At 52.0% G+C, this 19,642-nt stretch overlaps 5 protein-coding genes across 5 annotated transcripts; 3 read left to right on the top strand and 2 right to left on the bottom strand.

Annotated features, from left to right (window-relative positions):
• Nucleotides 1-812: 812 nt before the first annotated feature.
• Nucleotides 813-2,442, top strand: COCSUDRAFT_66709 (hypothetical protein; the record flags this gene model as incomplete). The annotated part of the gene is made up of 2 exons (XM_005646337.1): nt 813-884; nt 1,472-2,442. 2 exons carry the CDS (start codon nt 813-815, stop codon nt 1,760-1,762), a joined length of 363 nt encoding a protein of 120 aa, XP_005646394.1. The 3' UTR covers nt 1,763-2,442.
• Nucleotides 2,443-3,648: 1,206 nt separating this feature from the next.
• On the bottom strand, nt 3,649-7,519 carry COCSUDRAFT_3089 (hypothetical protein; the record flags this gene model as incomplete). Its single annotated transcript, XM_005646336.1, has 7 exons — nt 3,649-3,767; nt 4,032-4,176; nt 4,433-4,635; nt 5,300-5,477; nt 6,667-6,832; nt 7,022-7,263; nt 7,469-7,519. Coding segments are annotated over 7 exons (1,104 nt in total), but the record flags the coding sequence as incomplete, so codon positions are not given.
• A 520-nt stretch (nt 7,520-8,039) lies between these two features.
• Nucleotides 8,040-11,918, top strand: COCSUDRAFT_29829 (NAD-dependent malate dehydrogenase). The gene is made up of 7 exons (XM_005646335.1): nt 8,040-8,171; nt 8,645-8,803; nt 8,999-9,174; nt 9,484-9,606; nt 9,890-10,087; nt 10,524-10,658; nt 10,876-11,918. The coding sequence occupies exons 1-7, from the start codon at nt 8,129-8,131 to the stop codon at nt 11,038-11,040; spliced, it is 999 nt and encodes a 332-aa protein (XP_005646392.1). The 5' UTR covers nt 8,040-8,128; the 3' UTR covers nt 11,041-11,918.
• Nucleotides 11,883-16,351, bottom strand: COCSUDRAFT_53871 (Clavaminate synthase-like protein; the record flags this gene model as incomplete). Its single annotated transcript, XM_005646334.1, has 11 exons — nt 16,233-16,351; nt 15,970-16,130; nt 15,520-15,697; nt 14,986-15,110; nt 14,710-14,780; nt 14,488-14,536; nt 14,027-14,213; nt 13,183-13,290; nt 12,689-12,772; nt 12,405-12,542; nt 11,883-12,047 (listed from the first exon to the last, which is right to left on the bottom strand). Exons 2-11 carry the CDS (start codon nt 16,083-16,085, stop codon nt 11,883-11,885), a joined length of 1,221 nt encoding a protein of 406 aa, XP_005646391.1. The 5' UTR covers nt 16,086-16,130; nt 16,233-16,351.
• Nucleotides 16,352-17,546: 1,195 nt separating this feature from the next.
• On the top strand, nt 17,547-18,854 carry COCSUDRAFT_42882 (NAD(P)-binding protein; the record flags this gene model as incomplete). The annotated part of the gene is made up of 5 exons (XM_005646333.1): nt 17,547-17,637; nt 17,802-17,843; nt 18,079-18,290; nt 18,487-18,554; nt 18,710-18,854. 5 exons carry the CDS (start codon nt 17,547-17,549, stop codon nt 18,852-18,854), a joined length of 558 nt encoding a protein of 185 aa, XP_005646390.1.
• Between the last annotated feature and the right edge of the window lie 788 nt (nt 18,855-19,642).

The raw sequence follows: 19,642 nt of genomic DNA, 5'->3' as shown, positions 1-19,642 counted from the left end.
CATGCCACTGCGGCATGTTGCATGTGATGGAGTAGCGGTGTTGCTCAGATTTCCCATCATGGGCCATGTGGCCATGGCCACTGATTGTAACGTTAATGATGTGTACACCGTGGATACGTTCAACTTAAATCATTAAAGCTGCCCAGCTGGCCATGGCCATGATCATGATCATGAACCGTCATACTCGTCATGTCCTTCACTTGAAGCTCTACATTGAAGTAGCTGCTGCCCCAAGATTGCTTACTCTACAGCAATATGGAAATACGGTCAATGCATCATGATCCCGCATGCATGCTGTTGCGCAAGCGCATGCCGCTGCGCTGCGGCACTAGCTACAGAGCTTCATGCCCAACGGAATACGCATAGTGAATTTGTGCTGCAGAAATGAGCAAAACACGGTGAAGAACGCGATGCTGAGCAGGATGCCAGGTGTGCATGGAGCCAGGTGTCCGCCTTTTAGCGCACCTGCACCTGCGTGGCACCTCTGTCAGGGGTGAGGAACACATCGAAACATGGCATCATTTAATCTGCAACATCACTGTGACAGTGTCACTGTCATTTTCTCAAGCGCTCCTGGCCCCCAATCCTCGATCCATCGATCTTTTGAGCATTCACCGCCAGCATCCAAGACTTGCGCAGTGGCCAGGGGTCCCCACAATTTCAAGCCATCAGGAAAGACACCTGCTTTGACTGGCGCTGTCTTGGTGGGAACTGCCCATAGGGAGAGGAAAGGATGCGGACTCCCACCTTTCTCAGCCGCTCATCCAGTGATCGGTGTCAGCTTTCGTCCTGCTGCCCTCCCTCGACGTCCTATGGGGCCGATTGCAGCTCGTTTGAAGACCCGCGCCGAACCCATGCAGAAGGCCGACAGACCAAGCAGCGCGGTGCCACTGCAAAGGAGATCCTCTCAGATGCTCCATCAGAGGTGAGGATCGATTGATGCCCGATCCCAGCGCTCATCTCTATGTGCGCGTGCGTTTTATTCAAACAGTATTTGGGTTTGGCGGGGGGTAATTGGCGGGTCAAAGACTCACACTTTCCAGGTTCTAGGCCCCATTTGAACGCCAGGATCACCCTTCTTCTGATGGGGATCATCCTTTATGTCAGATCTGCAGCTAGGTCCTCATCAAAGCTTCTGTACTTGCCTTGATGACGTTTCAATGTCTTGGTTTCTATTGGGGTCCCCTGAGGCTCACGTCAGACATTGGCAGGCCGTCGGCATCATAGATACTGTAGAATTTACATCGACCAAGTGTTTCATTATATTCTCTTCCATAATTTGTGGGACAGGTGGCAGCCTGCCACTCACCAGACTTCCCAATCTGCCCCACTTTCTGGGCAGGACCATGCCTATGCTTTTGCGTTATACACAGCTGTTACAGGTCACAGACAGCAGCTCGAGAGCTGCTGTATCATGGCTGTCTTAAGGCGAATCCACTGCACTTGCTCCACATGCCTGCATCTGGTGCAGGAAGCTCAGGAGCAGGAGCAGCCCTGTCCAGAGGGCACTTCAGCATCGCCCTCAGACGGCATCATGGCCATCTACCAGCAGTTCAGGCACCTGTGGGCGCGCTCGGCTCAGCCTGCGCACAGCAGCAACAGGCGTGGCCGCAGCCACGGCTATACTCTCCCGAGCCAGCCTGTGCAGCAGCAGCAGCAGCCTTTGCCGCCCGCGGCTGCCAACCTGCAGCACCTAGAGGCCCTGCAGCACCCACTGCCCATCCTGCTGCCGCTGTTCGGCCTCTCAGCAGCTGCTGCATGAGGCAATGTGGCAGTCACATCATCACACAGCGCCCCTGGCAATTTCTGTATTTCCTAGCGGAGGCCAAGCAGCAATCTGAGCGCTGCCCAGCAAGACGAATTTATTTGCACTGCGGGATAAGGGTCAGTACAGAGATTAAGCGCTTCAGAGGTGTCCTGGGGAAATTATTTGGCTTTCTTTACCTGAACTTATATTCCGAGCAAGTGTTTAGAAACACTGATGTATGCATGCAGCTGGATTAGAACCTCTTGCTCAAGCATCTATTTTGATTCGGACATTCCTAGACATAGACTAATATGTTGTGCCCAACATTGAACTTCCTTGCCCGGCTGATATAGCCAGCCTCTGAGGCAGCGGTCATGGAATTTGAGACTAGGCTGCTTTGTTAAAGCAGCAGCAGGAGAACACAAGAGCGGGATCTCATGATGTGATGTCTCTAGATTAGGTCCGCACTGAGGCATGTGAGTATAAGAGTCTGAATTCATGAACTGTAGCCATGTGCAACGAGTTGCAAATGGCGGGTGCCGCACAATCAATACTAGTGTGGCCAGCCTTTGCACTGCATTGCCACAGCTGAGCTGTCCGCATAAAGCTACATAGTACAAGCAAATCAGACAAACACACAAGTGTATGGTATGAGCAATGTGGTCCGGATGAATGTGTAACAACAAAAATTGCCGATGTAATTACTTTCTACATAGCAGCATTGGCCTTTTGCTTCCATCCACAATCGTTTTACATTAAGTGGCACTTGCAGCTGCCTATGAATGCGGCATTGCATCGAGTCAGCATCCATACATGCATGCACTGGTACTTCAGAACTCTGTTCAAAACACGCAAATGACTGCATGTGTATGCTAGCTATAAGGCTGCCTCAGTTCAACAACGACGCCACCCTGTCAGGTTGCAAATGCATGCAATATGCTGAAGAGCACATCCGTTGCTGCTCCAAAATTCCCAGCTGCAGGAAAAAAGACTCTCTGCACAGGACAAGGAAACTTGCGCACCAATGCTCCCAACAAGCTATCAACTTGTCACCATGCCACAAGTGAGATGCCTAACATGCTGTCCTCTGCTCACTGACCTACTTCTTGTACAGCCTTCCTACTGTCTACTCTCCCCTTCGCTCATGCCGGACTAATACAAAATGCAGCAATGCAATTCCCACTAGGCATTCGCCCACATTTGTTCTTCTCTGCTGCTGATCAAGCACTCTGTTACTCCACATCGGGGGTCAGATATTCATCATCATGGGCCCCACCCAGTGGGGGGCCTGCATGCCCCAGGCTGGCTGACCGGCAGAGGTGGTCGGGAGTCCTCCCGCCTCGGGGGGCCCCAGTACTCAGCATCCTCGCTGTGATCCACCCCCAAGCCTGACCCAGATGCGCCCACGGCCTCATCAGGCAGAGGCAGGTAGGGTGTGCCAGCCTGGTGGGTGGATGCGCCGGGTGACCCCTCCAGCAGATTAGTCACCCACGCGCCAAATCTGGCGCACCAGCCGGGCGCTGCATCCCACAACGCCAACAGCGCCGTGGCCGTCATGCCTGCAGATTGTAGCGCGGACGTGACATGTCACACGTTTTCAGTGTTAGAGTGTTTCAGTGCAATTCAGTGTTAGTTAAAAACACTGACAGATTATCCCTTTGGTTGGGGAACGGTGGAGCAGCCTCTGTACAGAGCAGAGTGGCTAGACCTCTGTGTCGAAAGGGGATGGCAAACTCGCAAAGGCAGCACTGGCCTGTGCTCATTGGGATACTTCCTTAAATTGTCCAGGAGCAGAAAATTTCCGTCTTGGATAGCAGAGAAGTCGCATTCTTCCAAAAAACTTCCTTCCAAAGAGAGAGGCAGCACTTTCAGGATGTGCGGCTGGCATGCAGAAAAGGCTCACCAGCAAGGAAGCCGAGCGCTGTGTTGCCCAGGGTCATGCCAGTGGCGGCTGTGATGAGCATCAGGACTCCACCTCGCTCACCCTGAGCCCGGCCACAGCTGGATGCCAGCTCTATTCCTGCACCAGTCCAGGCAGATCTTGTGTTACTAATAGCAAAGAGCTTGCTTGTCGTTGCATCATGAATTGGGACGTTCACGTCATGCACAACTGGGTACAATAACGCACCACCTCGACACCCCAATGTATGACGCAAGCATTTTGTCTGACAAGTACATCAATATTACCAACAATCCAGGAATGCAAGCAACCAACGCTGCGGTCTAGAGCTTATTCTCCAGGCGCACGCAAGACATTTTATGATCAGACTGCACAGGGACGAACCAGAGAATATCATCAGGGCGCCCAGTATCGGCTGGGGGAAGGCCCTGAGCAGCTGGTACAGGGAGCTGCCAAACACCAGTCCCAGCACAACCTTCAGTAGCCCCAGAAACACCGGAGCCGCCCCGCTGCGCGCTCCAAACCGGACCTGCACAGCAATGCACCCACCAACTCAATACCTCCTCAAACACCACATGCCTCACATACAGTGTCACAATTGTATCCATGAGAGATTATGTGAGGGCGATTGTGTCATGATCCTGTACTGAGGGTCACTACTTCAACAACACCCCCGACACAGGACTGGGCACTGTCTGGTCACGTAGCAGCTCGGTCAGGTCTTTCATTGATCTCAAGACATACACCTCAAGGATGTGACAGGAAGTGGGTTAGTAATCAGTCACCTGTCCGGCAAGGCCGCCTGCGCCGTGGCAGCAGGGCATGGCGCCAAACCAGGCGCCGATCAGATTCATGGCCCCCACGCTCAAAGCGACCAGGGCCGGCCGCGCGGGCCGCAGGGGGAATAAGTCGCCGGACAGCTGACACACCGCCACCACCGAGTTGAGAGTAGTCAGCGGCAGCTGCGCCAAACCCGCCTTCACGATGCCTGTCGCACACAAATGAGTATGTTTCAGCCTGAAGCCAGCATCTGCTTCAACAGATGTGCCTGTATCAGAACCTATCAGCTGCACTCACAGAGCTCTCTGTGGGGAGGGAGGGGGTGCCAAAGAGGGCTTGCAGGCCATTCTGTATACGAATATTCAATTGCTTCTTGCAAGGGAAGAGGCGCCTGTGGGTGCTATACAGCCAGGGCAGCGCATGACGAGTCGCCTGCATCTACAAAATCGCTGCCAAAGGGGGGGGGGGGGGGGTACGTCAGCAATGGTGATACTCACAAACAGACCCGCCATCACAATGCCTGCCGCACACAGCACTGCATGTGTCCAGCCTGCTATCCGGCTCGGCCGGAGAGATGCATGGAATTGAGACTTAGGACCTTTTCCAGCCATATTCACCGGGAGTCTCAACCCACAGAAGAAGGCTGGCAGACCAATGTAGCATAGCAATCTCATGAGAAGAGACCTGGGCATTGCTATCTGTGTGCTGTGGAAGCTGTGGAAGAAAGGCATGAAGCAAGGCAATAATCTTCTCATCCATCAAGTGCTGAAAAACCAATATATTGGTGTGGGGGTCAACTGACTCTTATCCACTGCAGATCATGCGGATTGCAAACAGCCCATGCAGCGCAAAATTGAGGGTGCGGGCCCCACCTGTCTTCCACTCCCCGGCAGTGGGCACGATGATGCGGGGAATGCTGGGCCCCAGCCGCAGCGCTCGCACGACCATGGGATACTGCACAATGGCCACCACTATGCCCACAAACATCACCAGCAACGCCGCAGGCATCCGCCGCGCCACATCCTGCCACGCACCACACAAACAATGTTGCTACTATATTACCAAGGGAAAAGTGTAGGGAAACAGTGTTAGTGTAGGGTTCCACCCCCCTCGATATAAGTCCCAACGTGATTAGAAAGAAATGAAAAGTCAGAACTTCAAGACTTGACACAGGATGCTGTCAAGCTGAGAGAATGTAGCACGATCCTGCCATGGTCGCAGAGAGTCAGCCTTGCTAGCATGCACTCTTCAACGTGCTTGGCCTACCACGCCTTTTGGCAGAGACTCTGTGAAGAAAGGTGGCAAGATACTGGTAAATGCACGGAAGGACCAAATAAGATTGAACTGTGAGGGAAGGCAGGTCTAAGGAATGGGCACCTGCACGCGTGTCTTTGGAGCGGGCGCTGAATCTGGGGAGCTCTCAACACCCAGCCACAGGTTCAGACTGGCAGAAGAGTCTCTGTTCCTCGTCAATCGCGCCGAACCTGCAGTTGCATTGGTGCTCAGACTTGACATTATCGAGGTGCTTGTCAGGTAGCAGATCAGTATTGCTGCACCTCCTGAAGAAACGTCAAGGCAGCATGTGTGAGCCCAACCTGCAGCTAATCTGGCATAATAAGGGATCGTTTTGTGTACAGCATGATGCTTATGTATGATGCATCGGCAGCTAATCTGGCATAATAATGGATCATTTTGTGTACAGCATGATGCTTATGTATGATGCATCGTAGCAAGCCCTGCAGGTTGGTAAAATCTAGGGGAGAGAAGGACCTGAGCCGACAGAGCTGGTCTCTAGGGCGTCGCTGGCACAAGGCAGGCTCGGGCTGCGTTGCATGCGCGGCCGGCCGCCGCCCTTGCCGGACATGAAGGGCTCATGCGCGCCGCCAGCTGGCGCCAGCTGGGCGGCCGGGCGAAGGCTGATGTCAGGCGCTGACGTGTCGCCCGGGTAGAGCATTACCAGCAGGAACGCCGCTGCTGCCAGGCCCAGGTACACTGAGACATCCTTGTCGCCGCTCTCATCCGGCACCAGCCTCAGATCCTTCTCCTGCAGGATTACATCATACGTAGTAAGCAGCGCCCTTTTTGTTTTTTCCTACCTCTTGTCCATGATGTTTAAGTTGTCCACATGCGGCAACATTGTGCTGCGATCCAGGCACCCATGATTAATCCAGAATTCTCCCTGATTTTGTCAACCACTGGCAACTGATCACATTACGATCTTGCCACATCAGCTCGCCACCAGATCCAGCGAGGATCCAGATAGCGCGGATCTGGCACATTCAAGGGATGCGGGGGTCCAGAAGAGCACCTCTGCCACTTTGTACCAGACATTGTGGATGCCCCGCTGTGCCAATCCAAGGCCCACAGCCAGCTGCAGTCCCCTCACCACTGCATCAGGGACCAACCTGCACCCCATTAACTGAAGTCAGTACTTTCAAGGGGTACAACTGCCTGTCAAGATGTCCGCAGCTTGCCAACAGTGCCAGGTAGAGTAAGAAAAAGGAACGTGCAGACGTCAAGGCAGAGCGAACGCCAAGAAGTGGAAGGGCTGCCTCGCAATGGAATGTACATTCCCAGTTGTGAAGGAGCCGCACCAATTGAATACGTTGATGAGGCGGGTGATGCCCAGGAGGAAGGTGACAGAGCTGACAAAGATGCCAGCAGCGATGACGTGCTCCAACGTCATCTGCTCATCAGCCAGCGCGATGGCTGCAATGGCTTTCATGGGCTGCACTGGCATGGGTATGCCAAAGACAAGCCCCGAGGCTATATTGTACAAGCCAGTGAAAATGAGCGTGGTGCCCAAATCCAAGCCCACCACCCTGACCAGAGCCACCTGATGAGGGCGAACATCAGTTGCTTGCACCATCAACGATGCATTCGGCCAACACACATAGCCTGGAATCTTCAGCCAAACAGAAGTGGCACTTCATGAGAGAGAATCTCTAGATCCTCACAGCTGAGGATGTCATGGTGCTCCTTATGCTGCAATTTGCGGATAAGCTTGAAATTGGGAGTCGATCAAGATAAAAATATCTCACCAATAAAGGCACGAACGTGCCGATGTCTCCAAACGCTCCACTGATTTCCGTCAGCGTCAGCGACGCCCAGAACGTGCGTACGGCGGATGAAATATTTGAGAAGATACCACGTCCTATGGAGTTCATTTCCATTTCTTCTGCTGACCAAGTTTCCTTCTTGTTCAGGTGACAATGCCTCCTACTAGTAGGGAGGCTGCTTGCCAATTGTCAACGCAATGGGCACCTCTATGTGGACGATCTACAATGCAGCAATAGTCCAATATAGCTGAAGTGTTATCTCTCAATCAGTGCCCGGGCATAGGCGTACACGACTCCCAAGGACCGCTCTGCAAACTCGTCGCCTTGTCCTGCAGCAGGAAACTGCGTCTCTCTCTCTCTCTCTCTCTTCGTCACTGCACACAATTAAGAATCAGAGACGGTTGTGCTTTCAACAAGTCCGTCGTCTAGCAATCCTGTATGTGGGGTCCATCCTTCGGAGCACCCCCTCTAACGCCACATCACGTTAGTGGATGACACAGCTTCAAATACTGCCTCTTCCGCTTGTCTTCCGACACAAAGCATATTTTTGCGGCCAGACAACAGCGATCAGAAGATCAGTCGCCCACTATAAAAATTAGACCAGAAGCTTTTGCTCTCATTGTTTGAAGTGTGCCAGCGATTATGGGCAAGGCACCTATTAAAGTCCTCATCACTGGCGCTGCAGGCACGTTTTCGGCCTTTGCGGATCTGCTGTGCAGTATCATTTAGTTCAATAAAATCTATCGTTTTGTTGATGATCATTGCTTCGAGATCTATCCATACCGTGTGTCTCTCAAAACTTGGGCCATCCCTGCCCTAAAGACATAATTCCAGATCGCGGAACCCTGAGATTTGCACCATGCCTCTGCATGTATGTTCGGGTGTGGCAGACTTGAAAAGATTGTTTGCTGCATTTGTTTTTGGCAACATCTACTGCCAAGACGTGGATTTGGTCACAAGCGCAATTGGGTGTCATCAATCACATGAACAAGTTGCGGCGTAGATAAGTTTGTAGCTGCAATCAGGAAGATAACATTATTATGCACATTACATGACGATGTAAGGATTTCATCGCCATGCCCTGCACATCGCGTCACTGCGAGAAAGGCCATCACATTGTATGGTGTCGCTAAAGATGCCTGTCTGGCTGTTCTGCAGGCCAGATCGGATATGCCTTGGCACCACGTGTGGCAAGCGGATCCATGCTGGGCGCTGACCAGCCCGTGATCCTGCACCTGCTCGACATCCCTCCTGCAGCCCAGTCCCTGGATGGCGTCAAGATGGAGCTCATCGACTCGGCCTTCCCTCTCCTGCATGGTCAGGCTCTTGCCTTCCTCTCTGTAGCATTCTAAAGAGCGCAGAGCAGAATATGTAATGAACATTTGACAACCATTGTCCAGTGTGGTCAATAGGGCACCTTCCTTGACACTGTCATTTCTTGCCCACAATAAATCCGATCATTTAAATCAGTACGATGGTCTGACTCCAAATGTCGATGGTTATTTTGCACAGGCGTGGTTGCCACAACAGACGTGGACGAGGCCACAAAGGACGTGGATATCGCAGTAATGGTGGGCGGATTTCCCAGGAAGGCAGGCATGGAGCGGAAGGATGTGATGAGCAAGAACGTCAGCATCTACAAGAGCCAGGCTTCAGCACTTGAGAAGAATGCCAAACCAGGCGTCAAGGTGTGTCTCGTCCTCCCTACTAGGCAGCGCCATCCTTGAGTGACTGCATGAACAGGGATCATGCGTAAGTGTCACGTGTGAGCAGAACGCAGTGCTGAACATCGCTTGAGAGCAAAAGGCAAGGCTGAGTGTCACATGAGGGAATGAAGCTATGCTAATTGTCACAGAGGGCATGAAGCAATGCTGGGTTTCAGAGGAGAGATGAGTCAATGTTGAATGCTGTGACATCAATTTGTGCATGATCAAAGAATGTGATTTGTGATTAATCAAAGAATGCATTGATTTAGAGATGAGGTGTATTCTGGGCAGGTGCTGGTGGTGGCCAATCCTGCCAATACAAATGCGCTGATCCTGAAGGAGAATGCACCCTCCATCCCTCCCGAGAACATCACCTGCCTCACCCGTCTCGACCACAACCGCGCACTCGGCCAGGTAAGCATCTGCGTTTCACTCATGGTTGCCGCAACAACTGCCAGCATGTCAAACACTCTCACCCAACTGATATATTAGAAAGTCCACCTGCACATCTTCTTTTATGACGGCAAACACTGCCTTCAGACTTGCTGCATCCTCCCTGTCGTGACAGGATGCCAGGATCTTTTATCGACTCTTCTCCACTCTGGGGGTCTGTAGCACATCCAAGCAAAGGCATGCAGGAATCGAACATTCTGCCAGGAAATAAATCATGGCCTATGCTGACATGGCGCGATGACAGGTGGCGGAGCGCACCGGGACACCTGTCAGCGAGGTGAAGAACGTGATCATCTGGGGCAACCACTCGTCCTCGCAGTACCCGGACGTCGCCCACGGCACTGTTGCCGGCAAGCCCATCAAGGAGGCAGTCGCCGACGACGCCTGGCTGGCCGGAGACTTCATCTCCACCGTGCAGCAGCGCGGCGCAGCCATCATCAAGGTGTGTCTGCTTTGCTGCCTCAGCCGCAGCCACAAGGTGTGGAATGACATGTGCCTGCATGCTGCCTCGGCCGCAGCCACAAGTTGTGGAATGACATGTCACGCAGCAGCATTTGCAGACCGCCTAGTCTCAATCAGCGACAGCTCTCTTCCTGGCTTGGGCACTACTCTTGCTTGAAGAGAGCACATTGATTCAGGATCATCCTTGCTCTAGAACGATAGTGCATGCAAGGGATCAGTCAGGGGCTGCTGCGCATTCGCGATAAATAGTTGTCATCAAAGTCCATGAACCAACTGTGATCGCAGCATCTCAGCATTATTGCGCCGGCCACATTCGCGTTGCTTTCCAATTGCTAAGTTCCTGCATGCATGAGTCCGCTACATGACGGCCTTGGGTTTGCATGCATGTCATGCTGATGCGGTGTGTACCTGAGCAGATGCGCGGCATGAGCAGCGCGCTGTCAGCAGCCAGCAGTGCGTGCGACCACATCAGGGACTGGATCAAGGGAACACCCTCTGGCACATGGGTCTCGATGGGAGTCTTCTCCGACGGCTCCTATGGCGCCCCTAAGGTGCTGCACCTCGTCCTTCACTCCTCTTGCAACTTCCTGCAGCTTCCTGCAAATTCAAAGCCATGCATTGCTTTGTCAGAGTGGGGTGTTTTGCTAGGTATTGCAGTCCTTTTCCTCTGTTGGCTGGCAGTAGTCCCCAATAATGTGGTTGTAAGAATCACTTTAGGGGTTGTAGACATAGTTTGTGTCACATTCATCCTGATTTTCTGCTGTGCAGGACGTGGTGTTCTCCTTCCCTGTGGAGTGCAAGGACGGCGGCTGGAGCATTGTGCAGGGGCTGAAGATCGATGACTTTGCTGCTGGAAAGCTGAAGGCCACAGGGGATGAGCTTGTGGAGGAGAAGGCTCTGGCCCTGGAGTGCCTGGCAGAGTCAAGTCAGTAGATTTCAAATGTCAGGGATGCCATTTAGTCATGCATTGCTTCTGTTCAGCACACTGTGCAGTGTTGGGGCTCTCTAGTTAGAGGTGTATGCTTTGTGAGCACTGCATATTGTTGCGATGCACAAAAATAGTGCTTATGAAAGAAAGCACTGAAGTTTCTGCCTTTAGGACAGGATCAGGAAGGTTGTCCTCAGATTTGCCTCTTGCCAGTTGGGCAGCTGTCCTGTGGCAGTGATCGCTTACTGCCTATGCATTTGAAGAGGGAAAGCTTATCTGAAAGGTTATAAAGAAAAGGTAGCATACAAATCTGCTATGTAGGGTGTAAGCAACAGTGATCTTTGGGATAATACCACCCTAAGCAGACTGTATCAGCACAATGCCCAACGCATCATACACTCAACCTACACATGCCAAACAGAAGTCATACAAGGAGCTCAGGCCACTCGAAAACATGACACCGTATGGTCAGTCACATAAATCAATCTATGATGTGGCGACAAAATACACAGCAAGGCACGCATGATAGTAGACACAGATTCAGATTCAAGGAGACAAAACCAAATTTGTTCACACCAACCGCGATTCCCAGGAGACCTTCACTATTATACGGTGAAGAAAGGCAACTTGGCAGGCACAATCGTACTTCCGTCCATTTTTGCTTGCAAGGACATCACATGCATCCCACCATGGCTGGACTTAAAAAAGGAAATTGCCCGCCGGTATGACTCTCAACTACGCAAAGAGGTTCCATTGTTTATCAAACCCCTGTCGTTCACGGTCTTCACCTTTGGAGACCTGATCTATCTTAGACCTGATAATTCTTAATATTAGTCCTTACAAAGACCTACTCGGCCTCCAGCGGGACTGTGAGGGGCGTTCCGTCGATGTAGATCCCCCCGCGCTTGCCGGGTTCCGTAGAGTCCCACAGCTCCGCGTACTCCTCCGGCAGTGGCCGGTCGTTGGTGGGCGCCACCCACAGCCGCAGCAGGTGCCGCCTCTTCTCCACCTCCTGCATACAGCATGCGCACAATCCTTCTTCAGCTCCGGCCTTTCGGTCACTGTAGTACCCAAATCACTATCCCCAGAACCATAGATTTGATCTGTAGAAAGAAGGCGATGTAGAGAGCGCACAGCTCTGCAGGAGCAGAAATAATCCCCACACACAGGACATCCACCATGCATTGGTGCACTCAGACCTGTCACTTTTCATTAACAATTCTCAGACACTCGGCTATGAATTTCCACTCTGCATGTGCAGGTGTCGCTGCGACCTCAGCCCTTCTTTACTAAGAGATCGCCTTGCAAATGAGGCAGGAAAGTAAGGTCACATGCCTAAAATTCGAGATCTAAATGTACAGGAACGCACGGCGTAGTCGACAAATGCGGAGCGGGTGTGCAGTTGGGTGTGGTTGGACAGCAGCTGGATGTCTCCCGGCTGCAGCAGAATATCCAGCCGCAGCTTGTCGCTCAGCGCCAGCGCGTTGTACAGCCTGATCGCCTCCACCTGTACATGTTTCATTTAGGGGTTTGGGGGTTGTACACGAAGATGACTCCCAACACATTAAAAAACTTGAGTGTTTTGTATCACCACAGTTCTTATAAGTTAGGGTGTTTATAATTGGGGTATGGCTGAGGGTTTAGGGGATCCACCTGTTTGTCGCTGAGCCGGGGGACGTCCGCGTGGCGCTGCGCCAGCTCGTAGTAGGTCGGCAGGTAGGGCGAGCTCAAATACCCCTGCGCATGCATACCCTAAGGGTGAATACACCAAACAGGGCGCTTCTTGTATCTATGACTGTGTCCCAGTTGGATATGGGGCAGAGGGTGGCGTGAGGTCAGACAAGGCCAGCACAGATATGCACGACCAATGCTGAGGAGGCCATGATATCAGTCATTTGCTTGTTTCTCAGTCCCAAGGTTCAAGCGGAGGGTCCTTGCGAGGTGAGGCCATTAGCAGCTGGGGTACTGCTGTCAGACCGGGTACTGCAGCAAAAACTCAAAAGGCACTGATCTGAGATCAACGAGGATGTCCCTTGAAACAGGTGAATGACTTGGTGGACAGTGAATTTTGGACAATATCAATATTTGGATAGCCACAGCAATGTCACAGCTTGTCCTGTGATTGCCTGACAGGTAGGTGAGCGTGCCTTGTAGTAGTGGAAGATCTGGAGCTGGAAGTACTCCTTCTTGCCAGGTGGAATCTCCCCCTTCCGGTCCACCCACCACTGCGCCTTAGTCAGCTCCTCCACCAAATCCTGCACCACCCAACCATTTGTCTCGTTTACAATCCCCTTTACAATCATGGCACCCTCAGTGTCTGGCAATCTTTTGGCCCCTGTTTTCAGCTTTCGGCACACTGTTCCCACACAGCTGCATGCACATGACTGCGCACGTCGCCTGACCGCCTTGCCTTTTTTACCCAAGGATGACCGACAAATTGTGTGCTTCTTCTGCTGCAGCGGTGATGAATCTTGTCCCCTCCCCGCACAAGCAACCTTCCAGACCATATATATCACAGCAAAGGATACCTGTCCTCCTCCTACAGACCACTGCACAACCCAAGCATGCCATGCTCTGATTTATGCGCCCCGTGTAGGTTCTAGAGGTCAGCATCAACATCTGCAGCCCCTATAAACACAGTCTGCACTGGTCCTCTTTCCAATCTAACAGGGTGCTTCCTTGCATGGTTCATGCTCTCCTCTACAGGTGACTGCCTTAAGTGTTGGAAAGGCCGTTCCTACCAGGTGCTTTCGTATTCAGCATCTCAAGCTGGCACCGCAGAGCGGATCATCAATGTAATGAAAAAGGCAATCTCCTGTGGTGAGTGAAGTGTCCCTGAAAAGATGCATTTTAAATTTACGGAGAGTATGTTCTTACGGCTCAAGTTGGATCTGGGCAGGCGACATGCTGGCATCCTCACTGGCGGTACCGGGCGGACTAGATACTGCTTTCAAGATGCAATGGTGTGTGTGTCTGAGGGCCCTGTCACACCTTGCGGCCGAGCTTGAGGAGCTCGTTATGGACGCTGACAGAGGAAGACCAGCTGCTGAGGCCGCCCTCCTTGGACAGTTTGAGGCTGAGCAGAGCCACGATGTCGGCGCTGTCCGTGTGCATCGGCTGCGCGAGCGGCGTCGCATACACGCGCGTCGTGGGCGTCTTTACGTCATGCCCAATGTTCCTGTGCATGAAACAATCTCACAAAGCCACTTGAGCAGCAAGCCTGTTGTGCAACTTGCTGCATCTTCACAGGCGCTCTGTGCATTCCCCTGAAAGATGCCAATTCAATCACAAATGCATGTGTCTATTCCCAGCGGCACTCAAGATCAGGCCGGCCGCTGTGCGTCCCCGCAGCACTGCTTTCACTGTTTCTTGCTAAGCACCCATGGATTTTGGACACACACAGGCTGATAACTCAGACAGGTGGTTTATCTAAGTGTAGGCCGGGAACCTACTTGACATGGCCGACGATGTGGGCCTTGGCATTCTGCGACACCACATTCCCTGCAACACCACCAGGATGCACCGTCATGCTTGGTCAAATTGTGCCATCATCATTTGCATGAAAGCAACCATAACATATCCACTACCCTCACAATTTCTGCAGGTGATCGCCTGTCTACAACTGACAGTATTGGAACACCCCAGAAGACTGCAAGGCTAGAACAGGGACTCACCCCAGTAAAGGCCAAAGCCCCAGTAGGCGATGAGGGTCTGCAGCCTTGTGTACCGGTCCACAGGAAGGCCCCTTGCACACATACAAGCACTTGTTAGTACAGTGTAATGGATTGGCAATCTAACCAGCAACAGCTGACCACCTCAGAAACAACGCATGCATGGGGTGACTTGCTGTTGCTTGGTTTTGTCCATGCCAGACATGGGCGGTCAAATTTGAAATGATCAAGGGATGCAGTAATATGCAGGCGGCAGTGGCAAGACTGAAAGAAACTCACCGCAGCAGTTGGAAGCCGCGTCCGATGCGCACTTCCTCCCGGAGTGCTTCCAGTTTGGGGCCGAGGCTGGGCAGAGGGAACTCCTCACGGCTGGGCACCCTCTCCTGGATGTGCACCAGGTTTCCCTGCGCACACATGCAGCCTCGCCACCATGCATGCTGAGCAGATTGGAAGGATGAAGAGCCTCAATCTGGCCAGGTCGGAGCCCTGGCAATGACCTTTGGGTGTAAGGCATGACTGTGAAGCTGCTTAATATTATCAAATATATTGCCCTAGACTAGACACGGAGACAGTAAGCAGACAGCCTTTCCCGTGATCCCCTCAAAACACTGCCCCGTACTAAGCATCGCTCGATTTTCACCCATGTGCGTTCGCGACAGCCTTTTGCACTAGAAACCCGAAGACATGCGAGCAGGCAGGATTGCAAGAAAACTCAGGCGTGCATTAGCCAGCAAATTTGAACACATGTCTGCAGATCTCTTGTGCATTGAAGTGATGTGTGTAGGGGCACAGGAGGTGGCAGTTGGAGCACACCTCGATGCGCAGACCCCCCTCCTCCACCAGGGCAATGGCTGCATCGACTTCCTTGATGTCTTCTGGGGTCAGTGTGTAGATGTATGCGTCTTGCTTGTTCTTGTAGTCTGCTGCAAGCCATGCTGATGGGTCGTCCACAATGGTGAAGGGCTCAATGTGGCCCTGCGGCCCAGAGTGCCTGCACAAGGCAATCAAGAAAACACTAGGACATTCAATATCAATTGTAATGCATCATATGAGTAGGGACAGTGTCATGGCTCATTAGGAGGAGACGCTGTTTCACCTAGGGAAATGTATATTTCTAGATGAACTTAATCTATGCGCCCGTCTTGGGCCGCAATGTACCCTCCTATGCTTGAACGGTTTTGATACGCCGTTGGTGCGATCATCCGCCTTGGGTTACATTTACAACGGGGACGACGCACAGTGGTACTACAGCATGGGGCTTACTTCAGACCATTGACCGGAGCGGCCTTCTGGATGATCTTCTGGTCTTCCAGAGCATCGCTGTAGTGCTTTTTGACCAAAGTCTCCGGACTCAGGTCTTGCAGGATACCGGGAGCCATATCGATCGAGACTCCGGTCAAGAATTCTTTGGAGATCGCTTCAACCTGCAAGTCAACGACAAGCCATCGTCTCCGGGAATCTCTTACCACTGAGGGATTGAGGAGGATACATATTGTCTAAATTCTAGATGAGGCGGGCATATTCACCTTCGAGAGCTTTTTCCGTGTGCGTATGCCTCGTTGAGCACTGAGCACTCCAGACGGTGGTCTACCACAGAACCTGTGAGATGACAAGCGCACAGTCTCATAAACGTAAAATTCCTGGTATACACTCTGCCAAAGAGGAACTGAAACCAAAAAGAATAGTCTCCGGTAATATGGGCACGTGCCCTCTGTCGGCCGCACGTTGTGGCCTGCTGCCAACCTGCTGCTGGCACCAGAACTCACAAGGTCTTCCGCAATCTCACCTCCGGACTCTCCTCCCGAGATCAATGAGAGTGCGCGCGCATCATTATGCAGAGTTGTATTCGTGCACCGAACTTTGTCCCAAAGGCAGTGCACACAGAGCGAGCGGCCCTAGGCTTACCCAGCAGTGTCCGTCTCCTGCGATGCGTGGTTGACAATTCCGCGGCGAAGCGCGATGTTCGCAAACATAAGTTGGAGTTCTAAGAGTATTCGTCGCACATTACGGCAGACAAGAGCTGGACGTGCAATCTCAGGAAGTGCCCTATCGGCAAACCCCTTTGGAAAGGGGTGGAGGATATGATCTGCCTTCGAATTTTGGGCGCACCAGCCCAATCATCAAGTATTTGGGCTCAGATAGTGGTAGATTATAGCACGAAAAGAGGTTTCATAAGCGTGCTTTCACCTATGAGAAGTGCCTGAGCCAGATCACCGAGAGCGAAACAAACAGATCAATACTATTTGCCCGAGCTGCCCAATCCAGACAGAGAGTGAAGATCTGAAATCAGCAACAATAAGTATTTCGGGTAGGTATGCTTGATCTCTTTATCATAATTGCTTCAATCGCAGCATCGGCAGTAGCTCTGTGTTGTGCAATACCGTGCTGCGTGGGCGACAGGCCGTTCGCTGGGCAATACGATGGGAGAAGGGAAGGGAGTACTGCACGGCAGACTAGTCGTAATCACTGGAGCCACTCGAGGGATCGGGCGCAGTATTGCAGTGGAGTTTGCAAAAGAGGGCGCAGCGCTCATGTTAATCGGCCGTGACAAGGCAAAACTTGAAGAGGTCAGGTCTATAAAGACCGAGCAGTCCGTCTGTTCTACATTCCTCAAGGTAGTTTGCGTTGATACAAAGGGCAATCTTTGTGCAGGTGGCAGGATCTTGCCGAAAGGCCGGAGCAGGAGATGTGGACTGCCTGCAGGTCCGAGAAGATTTCTGCGAGAACCTGTTCTGACAAACGAAAGCTTGTTGCTTCCTGAAGTGCTGCTTAGTCCCCTTTCAAGCAATACTGAGGAGCATCTTACTGAATGTGATTTTACCGCTTCCTTTCATGCCTCCATGGAACAGGGTGACGCTACAGCGCCTGACTTTCCCAGCAAAGTGGCCGAGCGCGTGGCTGATAGACTGGATGTGCTTGTCAACAGTGCAGGTACTGAGCCTGCAGCATCTTCTTCTTCCTCGCAATATCAAGCAGATTTCCAACATGACCACACTAGTCACTGATCATGTCTGCACTTCACTATGCTTCGCCCTTCAGGCTGGAACGGTTTTATGCACCTGAGTATGTTGATGTTGTGGCTGTGCTGATCGCAGGCATGACATCCAAAGAAGATCAGCATGACAAAATCGCTGAAGGTGTGCACTTCTTCATTGAATCCTCCTTCCTGCTGACATTAGCAGCAATTGTCAGCCGCACTTGTGCGTTAAGCACTGCCTTATGGCAGTGGTATTTATCTTGTCTATGGGCGGTGGCATCCTTGGTTCAAGATCACTTGATTGCTGAAGATGAAAAGGAGAATGTCCACGACCTATATAGCAGCACTTCTGGGCACAGATAAGTCAGATAAACTTGCATGCATGCGCTGCGCAGCTGACGTGGACATGTGGGACAAGATGATCAACCTGAACCTGCTGGTACCCATGAAGCTGACACATGCACTGGCGCCAATTCTGGCGCGCAGCCATGCTGGCGGCCATATCATCAACATCTCATCTGTGGCCGGCCTGCGCCCCTCAAAGTACAATGCGGCATACTCAGCCTCCAAGTGGGGCCTCACAGGATGGAGCAAAGCGTGCTTCGAGGTGTCTTCTATGTCCCTTGTTACTCAGACTGCTCAAAGCTTCCTCGCTTAAGCTTCCTCGAGTCTTGTGCTGAAAGTGTGTTGAACATCTCTGGCTGGCCCAGGTTTTTTGGTTTGCCAAGTGAGCAGTGCAGAGTGTTGTTGGAGTGTGGTGTGAACTTGGTTAGAAGTGAGCGCATTGTGTTGTACATATGCAGGAGCTGAAGGAGCAGAATATCAGGGTGACCACCATATTCCCAGCATATGTGTCCTCAGACATGACCAGGTGACCATCACTCAAGAAGAAATTATGCCCTCACTGCTTTTTATGCACATATGGTCTAGAAAAGAGATATAGGAGTTGTGGGTTGGCTGAAATTAGCTTCTGCAGGTGCAAGAATGCCTGCAGTGCACTGGGCTGATGCTGAGGCTGCTGCGCAGGGGAGTGCCGATCGACAACGCAAAGATGATCCTGCCTGAGGACATTGCCCAAGCAGCACTGCTACCCTTCCAGATGTCTGCCAATGCCTGCCCCACAGAGATAGTGATCAACAATACAGAACCACTGAAGAAACCCCAAAGCTGAAGAAGTGGAGTTGGTCACGCCAAAGAAAACTCCTCGGCAATCGGCAGTGTCTCCGGCACCCTGCTGTTGCTTGGTAATGGAGAGGGAGTGAATGTAGCAAAAGAGAGGTGATTGAAGGAAAGGCTAGATGTGTTAATGATGCGCTGAGCGCTCCTGATGCCACACTATAAACATCACAACGGATATGACGTATGCCGTTAGTCTCATACTCTGAGCCATCGAACACCACCAGATCAGGACGCAATCAGCTTTGGGTAGAGAAGAAAATGGGACCTGCCTGCTCACTGGCATGATTAAAGGGTACCCGGTGTATTAAGGATTATGATGCTTGATGTGTTGCGCATGTGCTTGCCTGCACTGGCTAGACCGTGCATAACGAGTGCAGTTGTGACTCACTGTTGCTTGAAGGACGGTGACGAACTATCTGAGATACTTAGTAAAACGCATGCGGCATGCAATTGCCATATATGGTGAACTTCATTTGCTATCAAGATGATCGCAGGAGGTACCTTCAAAGTTTAGTTTATGCAAATTGTATAATCCTGTAAAATAGGATGATTTGCAAGGAATGAGTCGCAGGCTCCACCTACCACCGAGAACGTCCTGGGTGCTCACAAAGGTGGCAGCTTCCGTTTCGACGGGGCAGCTTCACCACCGGAACACCCGAAGCGTGGCCTTCTCAAAGAAGAGAAGCCGAAATAAATGCAACACCTGACTTTCTTATGCATAATACGTCACAAAAGGTGCAAGCATGCGAGGTAACACCGCATCACATCAAGCAGCTGAAG

The sequence above is a fragment of the Coccomyxa subellipsoidea genome (genome assembly GCF_000258705.1).
Source record: "Coccomyxa subellipsoidea C-169, whole genome shotgun sequence".
In the NCBI taxonomy this organism is placed as follows: domain Eukaryota; kingdom Viridiplantae; phylum Chlorophyta; class Trebouxiophyceae; family Coccomyxaceae; genus Coccomyxa; species Coccomyxa subellipsoidea.
The sequence above is the reverse complement of the archived record's forward strand: the minus strand, read 5'-3'. Positions and strand labels throughout refer to the sequence as shown.